The sequence below is a fragment of the Ictidomys tridecemlineatus genome, chromosome 8 (genome assembly GCF_052094955.1).
Source record: "Ictidomys tridecemlineatus isolate mIctTri1 chromosome 8, mIctTri1.hap1, whole genome shotgun sequence".
Lineage (NCBI taxonomy): Eukaryota > Metazoa > Chordata > Mammalia > Rodentia > Sciuridae > Ictidomys > Ictidomys tridecemlineatus.
Genome location: NC_135484.1, coordinates 45,475,511 through 45,500,232, shown reverse-complemented (window position 1 = coordinate 45,500,232; position 24,722 = coordinate 45,475,511). Strand labels below are relative to the sequence as shown.

The window sequence follows — 24,722 nt, the reverse complement described above, 5'->3', positions numbered from 1 at the left end:
TCTTCTACCTGCTGGCCTGAGAGCGCTCAGTCCAGGCTTCCACACGTCTCCATTCCAAGATGAAAAATTTAATAGTGTTTAATCGATAATGCGTGTAAGGATTTGAAAGCATTAAACGCCGATGTACTTCAAAAATATGGAACTGACATTAACTCTTGACCTTTTTGAATACATCTCGCAATTTCGGTACTCAATAATGACTCGTGTTTTATAGGAAAGAGGATTTCCTGGTGAGCAAGGAACGCCTCTGTCTTCAGAACTAAGTACTGCTTGTTTGGTTGTAGGGGCGTCAGGTGGGTGCTTAGCTCTTGGTACAGTTTTGTAATTTTTCTAGTGAGAAGGTCAGATACGTGGAAATGAAGTCTTTACTGGCAGGAAAAATTCAGTTGACAGATATCAGAAAAAAAGAAAATACTAAGTTCAGATTCTAATTATTTGCTTAACTTAAACATGATTTTTCTAAGAACTGGGTAAAAAAATTAAGCTTATGAGTGAAAAAAATTTCTCTTGTTTTGCAAATTTAACGTGATTGTACAGCTTTTTTTCTATATTTAAAGTAACTTATAATGCCCCAGCTTTTTTTTTTTTAAGAATGATTGTTTTAAGTTGTTGATGGACCTTTATTTTATTTATTTATATGTGTTGCTGAGATTCGAATCCAGGGCTTCACACATGCCAGGCAAGTGCTCTATTGCTGAGCCACAACCCCATCCTCAAATGCCCCCAGCTTTTGAATCAGGCTTTTAAATTGTATTTTCCTGTGAATAAAACAATTTCATTGGATGGGACATCTTTAGAGATTATTTTCCTTGGCCTTCACATCACCTTTAAAGCAAGACAGGAAAACACAGGCATTAAGTAAGAAGCATACTATAGAAGAAAAAGGGAAAAGTGATATATGAATTTGGGGGCTATATTTTATTTGGATAACAAATTTATATTGAAACATTTCTGTTAAATGTTTTAGTCTGGTTACCTAGGTTAGCGGTCTCAGAAGTAGCATGTAGATTTCGTGTGTGTGGTAGTACCAGTTTGGGGACACAAAATGATCCAATTATGTAGAAAGAAAACATTAGAACCATCTTTTTAAAAATTTCCCTTTTTGGGGAGGGTACTGGAGATTAAACTTAGGGCAGTCGACCACTGAGCCATATCCCCAGCCCTATTTTGTATTTTATTTAGAGACAGGGTCTCACCAAGTTGCTTAGCGCCTCACTGTTGCTGGGGCTGGCTTTGAACTCCTCCTCCCTCAGCCTCCCAAGCCACTGGGATTGCAGGCGTTTGCCATGACACCCAACTAAAAATGTCCTTTTTAAAACAATAAAATTTTTTGTAATTTTATGATGGGGTAGTATATTAGCATAGTAATAGATATTTAGAAATAAATATTGAGGATGAATACACACACATTTTACATATGTAAAGATGTGTGATCAAAAAAGCTTAGAGGTTGTCTAGAAAATGTGATACATATAGGTGCTAAATATCTTGAGAGATTTATTGCCATGAATATTCTCATTACAATATTTTCCACTTATTGGTCATATTTCAGCAACTAATGTTGAGGCCTAGTTTGCTTTGTAATAAACTCTGATCTCTCTTTTTCCTTTTGGAGCTTAAGCTCTTAGTGAGATAGAGGATTTCTTTATATATAAGATAATAAGAGTAATACTAAACGTTTTTAAAAAGTTAAGATTGAACAGTTTCTAATGATGATTACTTACAAGTGCATACAATATTGCTAAAATCCATTAAATATTTTAAAAAGGAATTTTGGTCAAATATAAATGCATTTTAATTTCCAGAATACACAGGGGTTAACTTCAAAGACACAAACTAGCTTCTTTTCTTGGGTGCTATGAATTGAACCCGGGGCACTAGATATGCTAATGCACACACTCTACCACTGGTCTATACCCACAGCCCACATTCTCAAATCTTTAGTCCATTCCATTCTACCTCTAGCTCTATCACTACTGAAATTTGTCAAACTTTACTAATGACCTCAAGTTTTCTCCGTTTTTCTGCTAAAATGTGAATTTCCTCAAGAGTTCTCCTTTGATGATTTTTTTTATAACTCTCCATGATATTAGATGATCAGTAAGGACCTATGTATTAGAGTCAGTATATAATTATTACAGTGGCTACAATTAACAACAATACCAAGTGGAGACAGAATGCAGAACATTTGGAACTCTTTCTCATATATTGCCAATGAGAAGGCAATATGGTATTGTAGCTTTGAAAAGCAGTTTGGCAGTTTCTTATAAAGTGAAATACACACTTACCATATTATCCTTCAGTTCTACTCCTAAATATTTACTTCAGAGGAATCAAAAAACTTATGTTTACAGAAACATTTGTATGTGAATTTTTGTAGCAGATTTATTTATAACCTCCTAAAACTGGAAACAAATCAAATGTCCTTTAGCTGAAAACCAAATAGGTATGTGATATATCCATCCCAACAGTGAAATGCTCCTTGGCAATAGGAAGGGACTAACAATAATGCCAATAGCAGGGATGACGCAAATAGAAGGTGGATTCAGAAGACTGAGTGCTATACAATTCCATTTATGTATAATTCAGGGAAAAGTATAAGTATACAGCTACAGAACAAATCAGTGGTTCCCAAGTATGAAGCATGGGAGCTGGGCTAGGGAGAGGGTTAATAGGAAAGGCATGAGGCAATTTTTTTAGGGGTAAAGGAACTCTTTTGTGTCTTGACTATGATGGTTTTATGGCTATGCATTTGTTCAATTTAAAGAACTACAAACCAAAGTGATCTTTACTGAATGTAATTTTAAAAATGAACTTAAAATAACTGAATTCATCATTATTCTCTCAGAAACGAGCAGGCAGACAAAATAACCACTCCTCTGATCCTCTTGATCCTTCAAGTTTATTCCCTGTTTTGGGTTATTTTATCATAATACTGAAATGGCTCAAGCTTAAAAACTATGAAGTCATACTCCAATTCCTTTTAGTCCTTACTACATATCTGTTAAATTTGGCTTCTAAATCTTACTGAATCTGTTTCAGAAATATTTCTGGAATCTAACTTATCTTCTATATTTTTATTTTACTAATATAGTTTAGGTCTTCAGCATCTCTCTTTTCTCTCCCTGTACTATTTGAGACAACTTTTTCCTTAATATCTTTGATTTTATTCTTTAGGATCAAATCTAAATTTCCAAACTGGATTGCAAGAACCACGTATGTTTTACCCTTAAAGCTTTGTTTCTTGTCCCTTTTCTCTTGCATCCTTTTGTTCAGGTACACTGGATTCCTTCCTGTTCTGAGACTGTACAAGGCTTCTTTTTATTATCATTATTATTAATTGGTACTGGGGATATTTTATTATTTGTATTTATTTAATTTTAAATTTTGAAACAGGATCTCCCTAAGTTGCCCAGGCTGGCCTCAAACTTGTAATCCTTCTGTCTCAGCCTCCTGAATTATAGGCAAGTATCACAGCACCTGGCTATGCCAGGGTTCTTCCAAAAACATTGCTTTTGTGTATAGTCCTGTTTGAAATGCTTGTTGCTTCTCTTTCCTTTCTATCCTCTTCCCTGGAGAATTTGTCTCATCAAGATAGAATAACAGTGAAGCCATTCAGAGTGCCTCAAGATGTTCTTATAGGATTTAATGCATATGTATTTTGTATTTTATTATACAATAAAATCTTCCCCTTTATTAGTCTGTCTACTCTGTCTGGGATGCTGGATAGAAGCCAGCCTCTCCTTTTGTGTTTACTTCATAAGCTGATTGATAATATCATCTTGTTAGGCTTAGTTGTTAGCCTCTGAATTCATCAGAGTAACATACTAGGTAGTAACTATCTCTCATATTTAACTTAAGTGAGAACACTGCTTTAAACTGATTTTTCTTCATATGTAAATCCAGAAAAGGATACAGTATCATTATTTTAGTATTCATATCAGATAAAGCAAACTATCAATGTAATGTTTACTTATGCAATTCATTTTTTAAAGTACAAGTAGCACATATACTTCAAACATGAAATTTCTTTCTTTTAATTTTTTTAAAAATTTGTTTTGTAGTTGGAGAGGGACAGAATACCTTAATTTTATGTGATGCTGAGGATCAAACCCAGTGCCTCATGCATACTAGGCATGCTACAGCCCCAGCCCATTTCATAATAGTACATATACTTCAGATATAAAATTTTATATTATATTTTTATATATACTTAAGTATATATATTTTGAAATACAATTGTAGCAAAACTTTAAAGATAGAATGTATAAATATTGAGAAAGAACTAATTATTACTGGAGGACTGAGAACTGACATTGTAGTTATAACTCAGGTTATGAAGATTGTGGCCTTAGTATTTAAGACAGTACCTTAAGTAAGTGAAAGAAGCCAGACCCCAGTAAATATTTGAGGTATGCTTATTGAATCCTGCTACTGTATTTCATTGAAAATAAGACTATTTAGTGCTGGCTATTTCTTGATTTTGTCAGAAGCTATAATTTAGAAGTGTTTTTTTTTCTTTTTTGATTATCTAAATAGTTCATTATTATTTCCTGACTTACAGCAATTGTAAAATACATCCTACTTCAGAAAGGTCAAAGTACCATGGGAGGTAAGAGAGTAAGGAAGGTTGTTGCATCTTAATGAAATAAGGGTAATAACTTTGTATTTAGATTAAAATTTGTTATTTGTCTAATACTGTTATGATTTGTACATGATTTGTCTCTGTTAAAACTCAATTTGGAAATTTGCCAATGTAACAGTGTTCAGAGTTGGGCCCATTAAGACGGATTAATGTCTTTTTTTGGAAATGTATTAGTTCTCACAAATGTGGATCTTATGAGCTAGTCAACATCTTTGTTCCCTTCCCCTCTGCACATGTCTAACTTCTTGCCCTATCCACAAGCCAAGAAGATTCCCGTACCTTCCCAGCCTCCATAATTTTGAACTAAATAAACCTCTTAAAATAAATTACTCTGACTTCAGGTGTTTTGGTAAAGTAACAGAAAACAAACTTATGACAAACATGTAATTCCTAAAATATTTGCTCATTTTGCTCTTTGGACATGAGTTTCAGAATGATCTTTGAGATCTGTGTAATCCGTGAGCCTGAATTTAGTTGCTCTAGAGGAATTATCTTATTTTGTTTTATGTTGTTTTGAGAGTTATCCATGTCTGTTTTTTTTCTTTCTTTCTTTAAGATTCCATGGCTAGTCCAGGGAAAGATAATTATAGAATGAAAAGTTATAAGAATAAAGCCCTAAATCCTCAAGAGATGCGTAGAAGAAGAGAAGAAGAAGGAATACAGCTTCGAAAACAAAAAAGGGAAGAACAGGTCGGTATTTTTAAATATTTATTTTTGTTTGAGAAAATTTTTACAGAGGTTGAAAAGTTTAATTATTGCTGATTTTTAGGTAACTTTAAGTGGAAACTTAAAAATTGATTATAAGTAAATCCACTTTTTAATTTATTAGATTCCAGGAGTAATATTTGCAAATTTATGAATTAAAATCCCTGTGCAATTTTTAGTCACTTATAGAAAGGATTTTTCATTTTATGGATAAACTTTTCATGTTATCATGTTTCTACCCCACTTTATTTTTACTCTTGACTCATTTAGATCACTGCCATTTTTCATTTAAAATGTGCTTCCTAGAAAACATTAATTATGTTTATTTACTGCTTTGTGGTTTTCATCTTTTAAGTTAATTATAGTAATCTTCCATATTATTCATTCATTCTGTTCCTCCTATAGTTTCATCAACCTGATCTCTTTAAGTCTCCTTTGTTTATATTTTGCAGATGTGACATAAAGTATAGAAAATCATTTAGAGAGCACTTCTCAGCATTTTTCATTCCAAGATCTACTTAGATTTAGAAATACATACAAATAAATAGGAGGGTCTGGCCCTCATATTTACAAATTAAAACTAGTTTTTTAGAAGACTGGTGAAGAAAGTAGAAAAAAAAGTCAGTTGATGATATACTCTGTAATCCAAACAATTTGGAAGACTGAGACTGGAGAATGCAAGTTTGAAAACAGCCTGAACAACTTAGCAAGACCCTGTCTCAAAAAAAGAGAGAAAAAGAGTGGGAATGTAACTTAGTGATAGAGCTCCCTTGTGTTTAACCCCCAATATCACAATCAGTTAATCAATTAATAATATGATCTATGATTTTTCACTCTGTGGTGTCTTTCACATCTTAATATTTATAGTAGGCACTTAAAAAAAAATCCTGTTGAAGTGTGAACAGATTGAAGAACAGCAGTACTAGTTAGGAACCACAAAGAATATAGCCAGATTTTTTTCTTATTTTTGATTTAAGAAATGTAGCTATAAATCTATGTTCATGGCTTCACCATGTTTCTTTCTTCCTTTCTCCCCCCCTCTTCATTTTTATTCCTGAATTAATAAACAGGGATATTAACTCAGTTAATATGCTATCTGTTATCTCCTTATGAAATGGATTTGTTTTTACATTGATTTCTCTTTATTGCAGTTATTCAAACGCAGAAATGTCTCTTTGCCCAGAAATGACGACTTTATGTTAGAAAGTCCTATCCAGGATCCAGATATCAGTTCTACTGTACCCATTCCAGAGGTATATTTTGAAAAAAAAAAAAAAAAAAGTATTTTTAATTGTACCTCAACAATATTTCATAAACAGTGTTTGCAAAAGATACTAGTCATGCAAAAAATTAAATTTTCTTTTGTGTGTTTTAGGAAGAAGTTATCACCACAGATATGGTTCAAATGATTTTTTCTAATAATGCTGAACAACAGCTAACAGCAACACAGAAATTTAGAAAGCTGCTTTCTAAAGGCAAGAATTATTTTCAGTATGCTTATTTGATATTATAGGATTTTGTGATAGAATTTTGTTTTAGTGTTTTTTTTTTTTTTATTTAAGATACCTTTGCTGGATATAGTAGGTCTTCATTTCTCTGTAAAGTATCTTTCAAAATAATATCTATTTTAAAAAAATATTATGAAAGTAACATTGATTGTGGAAAAATTGCAAAATATGAAAGAATTTTAAAAAGCAAATATAAAGCTGGGTTCAGTGACACACCCTTGTAATCCCAGCAGCTCGAGAGGCTGAGGCAGGAGGAGCCTGAGTTCAAAACCAGCCTCAGCAAAAGTTAGCTACTCAGTGAGACCCTGTCTCTAAATAAAATACAAAATAAGGCTGGGGATGTGGCTCAGTGGTTGAGTGCCCCTGAGTTCAATCCCTGGTAGCCGCCCCCTCCCCCCCACCAAATAAAAGCAAATATAAAAATGATCTTGGTAGGGTTGGGGTCATGGCTCAATGCTAGAATGCTTGCCTAGCATGTGTGAGGCACTGGATTTTATTCTCTGCACCACATATAAACAAAGGTCCATCAAAAGTTAATAAAATATTTTTTAAAACAAGAAAAAAGATCTTGGTACCAAGAAATAAGGTTGTATATTCTTGTAAAAGTGTTTTTCAGACATGATTTTTTAAAATGGTAACAGGACATTATAGAGTGTGAATGTTAAGTAGTAATTTAATCAGTCAGGCCTTACATTTTCCTGAAGTTTTTGGTTATCATAAATACTGCTATAAAAATCATTATACGATCTAAAATTTTCTGAACACATATTTACAAAGTGATATAGTGGATGAGAGGGAATAAAGATGTCCTTAAAATTGAGAGAAGTATTGGAAAGAATTAGTAGGCCTTTTATCCCTCAGTTGGTGTTTTGAGTATTGGATTAAAATATTTCCATGTTGTAAAGGTGAGTTCCTTAATAGCTTTCAACTTAACTGTGTAGAAAATATTTTTTAAATCTCCTATCACTGCAATTAATTTTTGCTTTGCAAAAAACATTGCAGTGGGATTGGAGAAATAGCCCAGTGGTGGACTGCTGCCTGGTTGACTCCCCAGCACCTCAATCAATCAATCAAATTGCAATTATGAGAAAATTTGTCCTCAGTTATATCCAGTTAAAGTTATTTTATGTGCCCTGATAATTGAAACAGGGACCAGCTAAGTAGCTTCTTGTGTTTATATATTAACTGATTTCTTTTTTTTTTTTGATATTTAGAACCTAATCCACCAATAGATCAAGTTATACAGAAACCAGGAGTTGTACAGAGATTTGTGAAATTCCTTGAAAGAAATGAAAATTGTACCTTACAAGTGAGTCTGAAGTTTTCTTTCTTAATCTCTTGTAGAAATGACTTTGAAGTTTCCATATTAAAATTCTTCAATACTGACTATATTATAAGCATTCAGAAAGTACTTGGCAATTAAAGGAAAACATTCTTCTCATCTGTCTTGCCCTGTTTCCTTGCTTGTTTCCTCTAGGAATTGTTATTTTATTAAGCAATATTTTTAAAATATATAAGATTTAATTAATGTTAATAAAAATTCTATGGTTGTTATCCTTCAAAACCTCAAACTAAAATGTTAACCCAATGGTTAAGTTAGTTTTGTTTCTTAGTTAACCACAGTTATAATTTTTTCCTTTTAAACATTTTAACTAATCAATTAGTTCCTTTTTTGAAACAAAGAATAAATTAGTATAATCTAGTAAAAATGTGACTAAAGTTTTTTTTTTCCCAAAGAGCATTACTTTTCAATCATGTATGATTTAAGATGTCTTCTATATAATTTGCTTCTAGTGGAAAATTACCAAAGTTTGCAAATATTTTAATTTTTAAAAGAACCAAACAGTTTATCCTCCCTGACTTTATTGCTGAGTAAATTCTTAAGTAAGAGTACAGGGTGGAATTCTATCAGTTTGAGGAATTCAGTAAACCTTTACCTAACTGTCGGGTTTCTGTTCTTAAGACCAAATGGCTCAGGGATTACTCCAGTTGAACGGGGCTGACTGGGTGCGCAAAATAACCACACAAGAGACACAAGTACCTTTTTGTTTGGAGTCACTGTGACATCTCCTCTGACCTTAAGGGTCCGCAGAAAGAGAGAATGAAAGCGAGTACTGACCCCTTTTATTGAGGAGAAGCTATTCAAATGAGGCAAAGGGTCAGGTTTTAGGGGGCTGAGTCTATCTTCATGATGTATAGTGTCAGCAGGTTGACTGACACCTGGGTAGGCCACACCCAAGGGCACAGTAAGAGAAGGGGACACACACAAGGCACTTCCATGGAAGATTCTATCCTAAACAGGGCAAGGGGTTATATTACAAAGGAACAGGTGAGCATAGCTTCACCCATGGGGCTGTAGCAAGACACACCCATGCACGAGACACTGACCCTAGAACCCAAGAAGGAAGGAGAAAGCTCTGCCACATTTCTGTGACTGAGCGCCTCAGCACCTAGCTGTTTTTGTCACTAATGAGGGAATGTTATTTGACAGTTGTTGGATTTACAACTTAATTACCTGAATAATTACTTACCTGAATAATTTGGGAAAAGCCTTCACATAAGCAGAGGAATATATAGCACATGTGAATGTGAAAAATTGTTGAGAATGTGTATAATAAGGGTCTTTGAGGAAAAGGCTACTTTATTTTCTGGTTTGATTTTTTACTCTCATTTATTTTCTATCAGAAATCATGAGATCTAGTCTAATGACTTTATATAAAAGCCCAGATTCCAGACACCTGAGTATTCTGATATCTAGTTTATTATATAGCTCTTTAATTGTAAGGGAGTGAAATGAAATGAGTGATATGAATAAATCATTGATTGTGCTGGGTGTGGTAGTATACGCCTATAATCCCAACAGGTCCGGAGGCTGAGACGTTCAAAGTCAGCTTCAACAACTTAGCAAGGTCCTAAGCATCTTAGGGAGAACCTGTCTCAAAATAAAAGATAGAAAATGCTGGGATGTGGTTCAATGGTTAAGTACCCTGAGTTTAATCCCTGGTATCAAAAAAAAAAAAATGACTAGCTTGAGTCAAATATTATATGAGATTATAGTTCCAAAATATTATATGATATGATAGTTCTTAAACACTGTGAACTTGGCAACTTATTCTGTGTGGGTGAATCAAGGAAGACTTCCCAAAATAGTCTTGAAGGCGAAGGAGAGTTTGGTGAGCTGAGAGTAGGAAAATAGTTTTAGGTTGAGAGAATAGCATAGTGTATTCAAGACTTAGGGAACTTGATATTTATTAGTTACTATAATTAATACCTAATGAAATACAATAGTGTAACCTTGGGATAGCGCCATACTATGTATGTGAATATTAGTTCAGGCTATTAGTCTGTCTAAAATCTGTGTGGGGTGTATAATCCAGAATGACCTGCAAACATGTTTTGTTTGCCTGCACACATGTTTTAAAACATGTGAATTAGACTTTTTAAAAATTGGGAAATTTCAAATGAATATCCAGATTTCTTTTTATTTCTTTGACAAATCAGAAGAGTTAGCATTATTGCCACATAGTAAAAGTGAAATTGAACTGAATAGAAGTTCTTTTTTCCTTTTTAGAAAGTTCCTATTTCTTTCTTTAATCATACATATGCATTCTAGTTTTTCACAGTTCTTCAGTAGGTTTATGAATGGAGAATTTTGTGGAGTAATCTTTTGTCTTCTTAAAATATATGTGTAGTTTTTTACTAGCAGATGGATACAGTACTTTTATTTTATGTATTTATTTTTATGTGGTGCTGAGGATCAAACCCAGTACCTCATATGTGCCAGGCAAGTGTTCTACCACTGAGCTACAACCCAACCCCTTAATTGTCTTTTATTTATTTCATTATTTACAATTTGTCACAACTATGGTCTCCACTACTTTTTAGTTTAAATTTTTTCTTAGTCTTGCACATAACAATAACTATACTTTTCAGTATTTCAGTAATGGTTTTGTGTGCAATTTCTGTTAATGATGATATCTACCGTAATAGGAAAGCTGTCTCTTCAATGTTTTAAGCTATAGTCATTGCTTAGTTTGCCTGTGAATTTGTATGTTGCTTTCTTAATTTACAGCTTTATTGTTTGGGAGCCATGGTTTCAATTTTTCTTATTATCTGCTGTTAAATTCTATCATAATTATAAATTTATCCAAATTCTAATTGAATTGATGTGAATAACTTCTTTGAAACTCTCCTGCTTAAAAGATCATCATTAATCCTAGTACTGTCTCTGCTAATAATGAAATCTTGATGTTGAACAAATACCTCTAAAATCCCTAAAATTTCATTTTCTTATTTTTTATATAAAGAGGTTGGGGCTACTTGCTACCTACGGAAACAAGTTCCTTTTATGATTCTGTTGCTCTATAAAGTAGTGTTTCATTTATTTTTGAACTTTCTTCAGAATACTTCTCAAACATCAGCAATTTTATTAACTAAAGTGTGTTATATATTGTTGGTTTTGTAAATTACCATTTATCCCTTCTCAGTTCTTGTTTTTACAGATTGAAGAATACTTTTGTTTTTCTTAATTAAGAGTTTTCATCTATGAAATCTGACTTCACAAAATTGATCTTATTAATCATGTCAGTCTTTCTCTCAGACTTGTCCAGTTATGTTTTTACTCTTTCTCTTTTTCCTTTTTTCTCCTTTCTGACATTTTTTTCATGGTTTTATTTATTTTACTCTCTTACCTTAGTTTGAAGCAGCATGGGCACTAACTAATATAGCATCTGGAACTTTTCTGCATACCAAGGTAGTGATTGAAACTGGGGCTGTTCCAATTTTTATCAAACTTCTTAATTCAGAACATGAAGATGTTCAGGAACAGGTAAGTTAAGTTTCTAACTTATTATGTATTATGTAAGTTAAGTTTCTAACTTATTATGTATGCTAGGTATTAATTTTATCTTGAAAATGCCATTTGTAATTATGATTTGTAATTTTTTGTGACTAATTTGTACATTGCACTTGTTAAAAACAGTAATTTCTTTTTAGTATCAGATTAGAAGGGTAAAAGAATGAACTGTCTGGGGCATAATTCTAGATTCTTAGTAAGAGTGATATCAGCTAGCATAGGAAGCACTCTTTTTATTTACAAAACAATGTACTGAGACCCAGAAAAGTTAATAGTTTACTTGAAATCATGAATGGCTGGTAGGTTTTAAAGCTGGGTCAGTCTTAACTAATTATTTTGTGTGTGGGGGAGTGGTTATTATATTTTTCTGTTTTTAATTATTACATTACTTTGAATAGAACCATTTTTAATGTACTTCATGAATATATTTTCAAGATTTTCTTGTAAGAGGGAAAATTTGATCAAATATAATTATACCATCCAAAGAACATAAGTTATTTTGGTATTTCTGTTTCACATCATTTTTATGCATGTTGATCTATAGATCTCTCTACCATTCCATTCCATTCATCACCTTTTAAAAAAAAAATCTACTACTTAATATGAATATTGGGAGTTTTTTCTTATATATTAGTTATTCTTCCAAGAAAATTTTCCTGATTACTCAGTATAAACTCAGATATTTTCTATAATTTGCTATCAATTACTTGATTGTACATTTATTTCCAGTATTAAAATTATTGTGATGAACATCACTATATGCAATTTTCTTATACCTCTCAATTTTTTAGAGAAAATGACTACTCTATCAACAGATCTAAAATTGCTAAGGGTCTTTTTACATATTTCAAAGTTGGTCTCTAAAAATAATATCTACATCAAGAGAATATAATAGGGCTGGGGATGTGGCTCAAGTGGTAGCGCATTTGCCAGGCATGCGCAGGGCTCTGGGTTCAATCCTCAGCACCACATAAAAATAAAAAAATAAAGATGTTGTGTCCATTGAAAACTAAAAAATAAATATTAAAAAGTTCTCTCTCTCTTTAAAAAAAAAAGAGAGAGAATATTATACTTCCTAGGATGAGAAATACCTTTACTTTAAAAGAGTTTTTGTTTGTTTGTTTTTTAACAATCTTTTTTTAGTTGTAAATGGACACAATACCTTTAAAATTATTTATCTATTTTTATATGGTGCTGAGGATCAAACCCTGTGCTTCGCATGTGCTAGGCAAGTACTCTACCACTGAGTTTCAGCCCCAGCCCTGTTTATGTTTATTTTTTACAAGTTTTTCTTTCAAAAATTTAAAAAAATATATATATCTAAACTAGAAGTCAGAAGTCTTAGTTCATGTTTAAAATGTTAAATTAAAATTTTCCCAATTGAAAAATAGTGTGTACTTTTGTATTTATAGGAAAAATTCAAAGTGAGAATATAATAAAATAATAATTTGTATTTGCATAATTTCTCTTCTAACTAAAATTTAATGAGTGAATAATTTGATCTTTGCCGCCATTTATCTTTACAGTGATAGTAAAATCTGACTAATCTTAAGTTTATTTTCAGTGATTCATCTAATTCTCATGTTAGTTACTACTTTATTTTTCTATGCATTGTCTCTTTCTTTTTTTTTTTTTCCTTTTGTGGTGCTGGGGATTGAACCCAAGGCCTTGTGCATGCAAGGCAAGCACTCTGCCAGCTGAGCTATATCCCCAGCCCTATGCATTGTCTCTTTCTTTTCCTGTTTTACAGATCCACTAGTTAGAAGGTTTCTTTTCATAGGAACAAGCCTCTAGTATAAATAATTGGAAAATTTCCTGAGTAGATATCTTTTGTCTTTTCATACAAGAACTTTTAAAATTCCTTTATCTTATAATTAATTTGTTTAAAATTATAAACCTGAATTTCTAAAATGTTCATTTCTTTCTGACATTACTTTTCATTTTCACATGTTGTAGAAAATTGTGATTTTTGTTCATTCTGTACTAAAGTATCATTCTTAAGGGTGTATTTTAATTAAGGTATTATCTTAAGAGTATAATTTTTTCTTGTTTTTTTTTTAAGGCTGTTTGGGCACTTGGTAATATTGCAGGAGATAATGCGGAATGCAGAGATTTTGTTTTGAATTGTGACATACTTCCACCTCTTTTAGAGTAAGTGCTTTGTTTAAACTTTTTCCAATTAAATTAATTCTACTTTAAGAAAACTATATCCTCTACTTTCTGTGTGTGTGGGGGTGGGGGGAGTGCTGGATTGAACCAGGGCCTTGTGCATACAATGCAAGCACTCTACTGACTCCTCTACTATATTTTACAATATACAATTAAGTTTTTCAGCAGTGTTTTCTAATTTTGTTTAGTGATGCCCACAGTGGCTTGAAAGTAGGTAAAACCAGAAAAAAAAAATTCAAATTGTATAATTTCTGTATCTCTTAGGTTCTCTTAAATCAACTTGCAAGGAGAAAACATTTATTAGTCTCATGGTTTCGGAGATTTCAGTCCATAGTTATTTGGCCCTATTACTTTGAGCATGTGGCAAGACAGAACATCATAGCAGGGAGCATATGTTGGAGCAAAGCTGCTTAATTTATAGCTATTGGGAAACAAAAAGATCAAGATCCACTTCAAGGGCATGCCCTCCACTGACCTAACTTCATCCACTAGACCCCATCTCCTAAAGGTCCAAGTACCTCCCAATAGGCTAGAAGCCAAACCTTTAGCACACAAACCTCAGTGGGCAATGTGGGGAGGATTTAAGGTTCGAACTATTAACAGTAGGTTTGGTGTATAATATGCATTTTCGCCTTACAATATTTTCAACTAATGATGATCTATCAGGATGTTACCCCATCATAAGTCAAAGAACATCTGAATTTTATTTGTTTTGATGCTACTGTAAATAAAATTGTTAATTTTTTTCACTTGGTAATGTAAAGAAATACTACTGACTTTTGGTGTCTATCTTATGCCTAGCAATTTGGTTGAATTCGTTTATTGGCAATAATAATTTTTCATGTATAATATTTTAGAATTCTTCATATAAGGTTTTATCATCTGAGAATAAATTTCACTTATTGCTTTTCAATTTGAATTTCTTTTTCTTTTGTAATTGCTCTGGCTAGAACTTTTAGTACCATGTTGCAAAGAAGTAGCAAAAACCCCTATCACTGTCTTGGTTCTTGTGTTGGAATAAAAACTTTTCACTAATTATCATCAAGTATAATAGCTCTGGGTTTTTCATAAATGTCCTTTATCATGTTGATGTAGTTTCTTTCTATTCCTAATGTTGTTTTTTAACAAAACTGAGTTCTTCTAAATATGTCATTTGAAATGATCAAGTGTTTGCCTTCATTTTATTAATGTGGGTTTATGTATTAATTGATACTTATTAATTGAACCATCCTTGCATTCCTAGGATAAAACCCATGGGATAATATAGTATTTCATCTTTTTAATATGCTAGTGAGCTTAAGTTCTTAGAAATTTGTTGAGGAATTTTGGATGTATATTCATAAAGAATTTAAAAATTCTAAAAATTTATAAAAATTTCAAAAGTCTGTGCTTTTATTGTACTGTCTTTGGCTTTGATATCAGGGTAATGGTGTCCTCCTAAAATTAATTAGGAATTGTTATGTGTTTTGGAAGAATGAGAAGGATTTAATTCTTTGTAGAATTCACTAATGAAACCATTCTAATGCTGAACTTTATTGGGAAGGTTTTAATTAGTGATTTAATATCTTTATCTATTTTAGCCTATTCATATTTTTTATTTTTTCTTGAGTCATTTGATTGTTTCTAACCATTTTCTCATTTCTTTTTCATGACCCAGTTTGTTGCCTTTGATTGTTCACAATATTCTCAGATAATCAGATAATTCTTTTTATTTCTGAAAGGTCAATAGTAATATCCTCACTTTGATTTCTAATTGTAGTAATTTGAGTCTCTTTATTGGTCCAGACAGCGATTGGTTGATCCTTTTTTATTTTTTTAAAGAGTTTTGTGGCTTTGGATTTTTTTTTAAAACCTTTTTTTTAGTTATACATGGACACAATATCTTTATTTTGTTTATTTGGTTTTTTTATGTGGTGCTGAGGATCAAACCCAGTGCCTCACAAAGGCAAGTGCTTTGCCACTGAGCCACAAACCCCCCCCCCCAGCTCCAGTAATTTTGGATTTTATTGACTCTAATTTTTCTAGTTTCTTTGCAGGGTAGGTACTGGGGATTGAAGTACCACTGAGCCACATCCCCAGCCCTAGTTTGTATTTTATTTACAGACAGGGTCTCACTGAGTTGCTTAGCTCCTCACTTTTTGCTGAAGCTGGCTTTGAACTTGTGATCCTACTGCCTCAGCCACCCAAGCCACTAGGATTACAGGCTTGTGCCATCACGCCTGGCTCAGGAAACTTTTTTTTTTTTTTTAATAATTTTTAGTTGCTGATGGACCTTTATTTTAATTACTTATTTATATGTGGTGCTGAGAATCAAACCCAGTGCCCCACACTCACAAGGCAAGTGCTCCACCCCTAAGACTCCAGCCCCTCAGGGAACATTCTTTACATAACTGCTTTTCCACCCTGGCAGTTTCCAGGTAGGCAAAATAAAGACAAAAGATTCCCCATTTCAGGGAATCCTCACACAGGTCCAAGTGCAGATACAGAAGACCAAGGAAACTAGTCTGCTCTGTTCCCTCTGGAACCAGGAACTCACAGTGGGAACAGACTGCCATGTTAAACTCTGCTGTCAAACTGAAGGGGGTTTGAGCTAGGGTAAATTAAAATGTCAGAAAGCTTTCCTGTTGTGAAACACATTTCAGCCCTTTCCTGAATAAAAGTTCTTTTAGTTACTATACTCTTTTGATTATCTTTCAGAGTTCAATTTGATTTTGACCATGTTTGCAACTCTTTCAATATTCCTCAGGAGGGACCAGTTCCCTTCTTTACTGTTTTTATTGATGTCACTCCAAAATGGGGATTTTTTTTTCAATCTATATTCTATATTTCTTTTCTTTCTTTCTTTCTTTTTTTTTTTTTTTGTGGTGCTGGGGATTGAACTCAGGGTCTTATGCATGCAAGGCAAGCACTCTACCAACTGAGCTATACCCCTAGCCCTAGAGTTTCTATATTTTTGTAGCAGGTCTGTGGAGGTCCTCAAGAGGTTAACAGACTCATGGAAAAGCAATCCAAATTTTGGTATGTGTGCTTTTATTGTAAGTTGTGGCATCTGTCATGGCCTTGGAGTTTACACCTTCCTAAAGTTTCAATGACTACTACTTTGTGGGATCTCCTATTTAAATATAAATAACTAGGATATATAAATAACTAAAAAGAACTTATTCTGTTTTTGTGGGGAGCTGTTGCTGACATTTTTGGGGGGGGGGTACAGGGATGCTCAACCACAGCCACATCCCCAACCCTTTTTTATATTTTATTTAGAGACAGGGTCTCACTAAGTTGCTGAGGCTGGCTTTGAACTTTCAATCCTCCTGCCTCTGCCTCCCAAGCTGCTGGGATTACAAGTGTGCGCCACTGCACCTGGCCCCTGTTACTAACTTATTGGGAGGCTGAGAGGAAAAATTCTTGTTTTAAACACTCAGTTTCTTTAGTCATTGAAAATCAGATAAGAAATATTTAGAAGAGTAATCTATTAAAAACAAAACAAAGAATCCCCTTATCAATAAATGATCTTCATTTAATTTTACATTGTATTCCCTGCTTCCTGAATTTGTATAATGTAATATTTTCATCGTTAAAAGTAATCTAGTACTCTTTAATATATATAGAAGTAATTAAGTTTCCCACAACACCTACTATTTTCAGAGTTATTTATGACTTAAGAATTTGTTCAGATCTTAGAGTCAAGATTTAAAATATGTAAGATATCATCTCTCTCTAGTCAGAATGGCAGCTCTTATGAAGACAAACAACAGTAAGTGTTGGTGAGGATGTGGGGAAAAAGGTACACTCATATATTGCTGGTGGGACTGCAAATTGGTGCAGCCAATCTAGAAAGCAGTATGGAGATTCCTTGGAAAATTGGGAATGGAACCACATTTGACCCAGCTGTCCCTCTCCTTGGTCTATACCCAAAGGACTTAAAACAGCATACTACAAGGACACAGCCACATCGATGTTTATAGCAGCACAATTCACAATAGCTAAATTGTGAAACCAACCTAGATGCCCTTCAATAGGCATCAATAGATGAATGGTTAAAAAAAATGTGGCATATATACACAATGGAGTATTACTCAGTAATAAAAGAGAATAAAATCATGGCATTGCAGGTAAATGGATGGAGTTAGAGAAGATAATGCTAAGTGAAGTTAGCCAACCCCAAAAATCCAAATGCCGAATGTTTTCTTTGATATAAGGAGGCCGATTCATAGTGGGATAGGGAGAGGGAGCATGGGAGGAATAGAGGAACTCTAGATAGGGTAGAAGGGTTGAATGGGAAGGGAGGGGGCATGGAATTAGAAATGATGATGGAATGTGATGAGATATGAAAAATTATGCTCTATATGTGTAATAAGAATTATAATGCATTCCACTATCATAAAATAAAATTTAAAAAGATTTAAAATATAGAGCTGTTTATTTTTGTTTTTGAAAATATAATGAATATCTTAAAATATATTGCAAAGAGTTTGTATAACATGATAGAAAATAGCTAAAGTGAAAAAAATGACGATAAAGTGACAGTTCCTTTTTTCCTTTTTTTGACAGGTTATTAACAAACTCAAACAGACTTACTACAACCAGAAATGCTGTATGGGCTCTCTCAAATTTATGTAGAGGCAAAAACCCTCCTCCAAACTTTAGTAAGGTATGAAAAAAATACACAAATTAAGAAATCTGTCGGGCTGGGGATGTGGTTCAAGCGGTAGCGCACTGGCCTGGCATGCGTGCGGCCTGGGTTCGATCTTCAGCACCACATACCAACAAAGATGTTGTGTCCGCCGAGAACTAAAAAATAAATATTAAAAATTCTCTCTCTCTCTCTCTCTCTCTCTCTCTCTCTCTCTCTCTCTCTCTCTCTCTCATTCTCTCTTAAAAAAAAAAAGAAAAGAAAAGAAATCTGTCTCCATAAACTTTTAAGTTTCTATTGGTAGATTTTTTTTGAGGTTAGAATACTAATTTTTATTAGTATTTATGTTCATTATTGACTAGACAATATTTTCACATTCACAAAATTCAAAAGATTTACCATAAAAGGGGAATTTCCCTTCTTTTCTTTCCATTCATTTAATTCATTTGCCCATAGGCAACCACTATAACCAGATATTTAGGTATCTTGGAGTTGAATTTAGAAATCGTTTTGGAGCTGAAGCTTCCAAAAAAGATTACAGTTATTCTCCTACTATTGGTTATGAAATTGGGAATGTAAAATAGCATAAATACTTCGGTATTAATTGAGTAGCATTCTCATTCTCTGGTACTTACCCAAGAGATATGAAATAGTATGTCTTTTAAAAAAAGTCCTATATGCAAATCTTAATGCAGTTTTATTCATGATCACCAAAAACTGGAAATGGTCTAAATTTATATCATTTGGTGTATGGATAGTACAATGCATTCATGTGATGGAATACAACTCAACAATAAGAAGCAACAAACTACTAACACATGCAACAACATAGATTAATCTCAAAAGCATTAAGCTAGATGAAGGAAGCCATGCACAAATGCTGCACTGTGCATGATTACATTTAGTATTTTGGAAACAGAATCTATATGAATGAAAATCAGATAGGTAACCAGGCATTGTGGCACCAATCATCAAGGCAACTTAGAAGACTAAGGCAGGAGGATTGCCTGAACAACTTAGTGAGACTCTATCTCAAAATAAAAAAAAAAATTAAAAAAATTTAAAAAGTAAATAAATAAATAAATAAAAAGATGCTGGACATACAGATCAGTGGTAGAATACACTGGGTTCAATCCCCAGGAAAAATGTTGGAGGTCAGGTGGAATGAGACTAGTGATTACCTGAGGAAAGGAAATTGACTTTACAAGTAGACAAAAGAGAACTTTTCAGAATGATAAGTTCTGAATTTTTACTGAATATTGGTTATACTGATATATGCATTTGTTAATATTAGTTTACAAAAAGACATACTGAAATTGCATAGCTAAAAAGTGTGTAATTATGTTCTATATAATTACTTTAATAAACCAGATTTTTTAAAAAATATATCTCTTAAAGAAACAATAAATGAAATGTTTAATCCCTGATTAATTCATGGATCACAATAAATTTTTAGCTTAAAAAATTTGACTGTGATTCCTACCTTAGATATTGTGACAATGTTAAAACCTGGGTGTGATAATCATATTGTAGTATAAGAATGTTGGATGACCATTTTCTTAGGAGATACATGTTAAAGTATTTAGAGATGACGTATCATGATAATGTTTGCAATTGGTTCTCACATGATCCAGTAAAAAAAAACAAGAAAAAACACATGTGCTCATGTATGAATATGGAGAAAGTGCAAAGTTGATAATGGCTAGAGTTGGGGATGTGGCTCAAACGGTAGCGCGCTCGCCTGGCATGCGTGCGGCCCGGGTTCGATTCTCAGCACCACATACAAACAAAGATATTGTGTCCACCAAAAAACTAGAAAAAGATAAATATTAAAATTCTCTCTCTCTCAAAAAAAAAAGTTGATAATGGCTAGATCTAGGTGAATAGCATGTGGGTATTGATTGTACTTTTTTTAAAACCAATTTTCTGTACACTTGAAGTTTTTCAAAATAATTTATTAAAAAAGGAAATACATCATCTCCCTTGATACCACCTAGTCTGTATTACTGTTTATCACTTGGGTTATTATAGTAGCATCTCAACAAATTTTGCTTGTCTTCTTACCCACCCATCATTTTTTTTTTTTTTTCAGGAGGGTGGGTAGTAGGGATTGAACTCATGGTCATTCAACTATTGAGCCACATTCCTAGCTATTCCAGAAATAAAAAAAGAAAATCATGAGTTTTACATTGTATGTCTTTTGAGAACCATTCTGAAATCTTGGATCATACTGCTCTGGATGTGAATCTTTTCTTTGTCTGGTATATCCATGCTGTGTGCTTGAGGTATTGTAGTGCTTGTATTCCGGAACCCTTATTTTACTTAATGATAGCTTCAGAATTCAGTTTGAATTCTAGCACTTCAGATATGCCAAAGAGAAGCTGTAAATTGCTTCTTTTAGTGAAGAGATGAAAAGTGTTTACCTTAATAAGGAAGGGGGAAAAATGTGTTTTGACATTGCAAAGATCTATAACAAGAACAGATCTTCTGTTCATAGAATATAAAGAAGGAAAAAGAAATTTGTGCTAGTTTTGCTGATGCGCCTTATGCTACAAAACAAAAGTTACAGGCACAGTGCTTGGTGAATGCTTAGTTAAGTAGAACAAGACATTAAATTTGTGTCTCTACAGAAAAAAAAGCATAGAATATATTAGATTTGGTACTATTAAATGATTTTATGCTTCAACTGAGAGTCTTGGAATTTATCTCCTATCTGTAAGGAGTGGGGGAGACTGCTATAGTCCTTAGGAAAGACACTAAGAGATACATTCGATTGCCAATTAAAAAAAATCAACCTTAAAGAATATAGAATCAGTACCTATCAAGAGAATTAAAAGAGCTGATAGTCAAGCAGTTACTGAATGGAAGGTATTGTTCTCATATGCTACATGCATTCTTAAAAATTTAATTGTACCACTTACTTGTTTTACAAAGAATTTGAGGTTTAGAGATGTTAGGTAATTTTTTCCATGGACACTCAGCTAGTAAGCCATGTTTTGACCCCAGATCTGTCTGACAAAGAGGAAGAAGGGCCATAGAATTTATTTAATCTTTTAAACCCTTTTCCCCACAGATTTGTAAACTGAATCTCAGAGAGATGAAGTAGCTTGCTACTTTGTACAACTAATTGTAGTGTTAGTGCTAAAGGGATTAAGAATCTGTTATTGTCTGTTTAGTTTTCTTAGTTGAAGATCTATATACATATATATACACACATATATACTTATATTTTCTACTCCTTTGTATCTCAAATGATTATTAGATTTATTCCCAGTAAAGCACCTGTAATGAATAAGGCAAAAGTTCGTGTAAGTTAGACCATCTTCCATGCTCATTATAACAAACACTGAACTGAAGTGTTTAGACTTCTCTCAGTTTTACACAGACAGGAGATACCAAATACATATTTATTATTTTTAAAAAAAAACTTCACTTCTTATTGAATATAAGTTTGATAGCAACCATTAGTTTCATGTTCATAAATCTGATCATAATTTTAAAACAATAGGATGTTTTGATTTCTCTGGTATTATTATAGGATTAGTTTTTTGTTTTAAAATAAATTTAAAAGAAACTTGGTTTTAGATAAATAAAAAATTAAAATTTGATTCTTTCTTCCCTTCCAGGTTTCACCTTGCTTAAATGTCCTGTCACGATTATTGTTTAGCAGTGACCCAGATGTGTTAGCAGATGTGTGCTGGGCCCTTTCTTATCTCTCTGATGGACCTAATGATAAAATTCAAGCAGTCATAGATTCTGGAGTCTGTCGAAGATTGGTGGAACTTTTGATGTAATTATAATTTATGCTTTAGAATTGTATGATTATATATTAAGAGTAGCAATTGAAATAATGGCCTTATAAACATCTTAAGAGTCACTGTCTTCAGGAAGAATTTAAAAGCTACAACCCTATACTTTACAAAGTACCAATAGTCCTAAAAAATTGATCCTTAACTCATGTCTTATATCCTGAAATATTTCATAAATGAATTTCTCTTGTTTTATCTGATTTTTTTATGAATGAGTGCTCATGGCTATTAACTTCTGTGGTGGTGCATGATACATTATTAATGAACTAAGAACATAGTTTCTGCTCTTCAAATAACCAGTAATCTTGTTTATTATTCATTATAGTAATTAATTGTTATAAAAAGCCATGTAGTGAAAATCCTTTATTATTTTACTTGTATTAAAATAATGTTTCTCTTTGCTGGGTTCTTATAATTGCTGTCTTTAAAAAGAGCAGCTTTTCCATTCAAAGATGTTAAAACTTTTTCTTTTAAAGAGATAGCTTCTTCATCCTCCTACCTCCTTGAAAAAAATGTCATCTTCCTTCCTTCCTTTTATAAAAAAGCCATAAGTAAGCTCAAACAGGGCACAGGTACCACAAAGAATACATGTCTAATAAGGGGTTGAGGCCCCAACATGAGTACAGCATCAGAGGGGAATGAACAGGCAAGTCTAATAGAGAGATCAGGGCCTAGGTTTGAGAACGGCATTCACCATACTGAAAAGGCAAGCAGGCTAAAGCAGGGCTTGGAGCCAACACATCATGAGTTAGCAGCCTATCTGGGTCAGAAGATTGGCCATATATAGGAAAATTAATATCAAAGAAGTTGGTTTCTTGTTATCAGAGAATGGAGATATAAAAATTAAACAGGGGAAAGTCTGAATAACCCTTATGGTGGTAGATTGGAACTGGAACTATCAGTGTAAGCTCATGGCTTTCAACATAAAAAGACAATTTGTGTGTGTGTGTGTGTGTGTGTGTGTGTGTGTGTGTTTATTCCCTCAAAGGTCCTAGGAGGAATGACACTCCTATACTTATAAACTGAGCACAGTAAATGGTCAGATCTTGGTTTCTCAATAACACTCTCCATTCCAAGGAATCAGGATTCTTAGAGAAATGATTAGTTCCGGAACTGGCACTGAGAAAAAAAAAATAAGGTGAACACAGAAGGTAATTAGTGCTCAAAGAATGGAAAAATTTCAAAGATACAGAATCCCACTAGAAGGGGGCTCCCACTGTCCAAAACTGAGACAGTATGAATTTCAAAGATAAATTATAGTAATAATGTATTATAACTTATTGAATAAAATAGAAAATCCACAAGTCCACACTAACATAAGTAGATTAATATATAGATAAGGCATATAGTTGGATAATAGTAGAAAATCACCATCTGTAAAAATACTGATAGTTACTCATTACTTCAGACAATAAGCATCAAGAGATGCTAAAACTGGTGGTAAAAGTATCTTAAAGAATAAGATTTTTAGCCATGCACAGTGGCGCACATCTGTAATCCCAGCAGCTAGGGAGGCTAAGGCAAGTGGATGCAAGTTCAAAGTCAGCCTCAGCAGAACTGAGATGCTAAGCAACTCAGTGAGACCCTCTCTCTAAATAAAATACAAAATAGGGCTCGGGTGTGGCTCAGTGGTCAAGTGCCCCTGAGTTCAATCCCTGGTACAAAAAAAAAAAAATAGGACTTTTACAGAGTCTTGAAGTATTTCCTTATGAAATTCTAATTATAAAGGGGGGATCAATAATGGTAAAGTAGAAAAATCTGGTAGATACTGTTTACAGAATTTAGTGCCACTAAATAGGACAAGAGAGATACCATATACCACCCCATAGGATATAATGAAAAAATTATAGCATTTGTGGTATCTAGCTGAAAATATATAACCTGAGACTTAATCACAAGGAAACACTGGATAAATAAAAAATGGCTAATGATCTTCAAAAATGTTAAAATCATGAACATCAAGAGAAGGCTGAAGAACTGTTCCAGATTGAAAGAGACCAAAGACACATGGCAACTGGGTCACACTAGATGTCATTATAAATATATTACTGGGAAAATTAGTGAAATATAATGGGATTTGTGGTGTGTAGTATATAAGAAAATAGAAGGTTTTTGTGCCATTTTTTGCAACTTTCTGTAAATTTTAAATTCCTAGTATGTAAGTTCCTATTTTTATTTTTAGGCACAATGATTATAAAGTTGTATCACCTGCACTAAGAGCAGTTGGTAATGTTGTGACTGGTGATGATATTCAAACACAGGTAAGTTCAGACTTATTAATATGACAGATTATTAATGTAATAGGTTATAGGTTTATTGTGTTTCATATCACTTAATTACATATTAATCAAAATTTTAGCATTAGTATAATTGTACAAGCATCCATGACAGTGTGCAT

General features: G+C 33.1%; 1 protein-coding gene across 5 annotated transcripts in view; it reads left to right on the top strand.

Moving 5' to 3' along the window:
• Nucleotides 1-24,722, top strand: part of Kpna5 (karyopherin subunit alpha 5) — a 37,490-nt gene that overhangs the window by 664 nt on the left and 12,104 nt on the right. For all 5 annotated transcript variants that reach the window (XR_013424921.1, XR_013424920.1, XR_013424919.1 and 2 more), the window contains exons 2-10: nucleotides 5,202-5,335; nucleotides 6,502-6,603; nucleotides 6,726-6,825; nucleotides 8,073-8,167; nucleotides 11,555-11,686; nucleotides 13,776-13,864; nucleotides 18,434-18,533; nucleotides 22,142-22,305; nucleotides 24,507-24,585. Coding sequence is in view for 2 of the 5 variants with exons in the window: in XM_078019339.1 (XP_077875465.1) it covers nucleotides 5,202-5,335; nucleotides 6,502-6,603; nucleotides 6,726-6,825; nucleotides 8,073-8,167; nucleotides 11,555-11,686; nucleotides 13,776-13,864; nucleotides 18,434-18,533; nucleotides 22,142-22,305; nucleotides 24,507-24,585 (995 nt within the window). In the remaining 3 variants the exon portion in view is untranslated. The remainder of the gene's footprint in view (nucleotides 1-5,201; nucleotides 5,336-6,501; nucleotides 6,604-6,725; nucleotides 6,826-8,072; nucleotides 8,168-11,554; nucleotides 11,687-13,775; nucleotides 13,865-18,433; nucleotides 18,534-22,141; nucleotides 22,306-24,506; nucleotides 24,586-24,722) is intronic.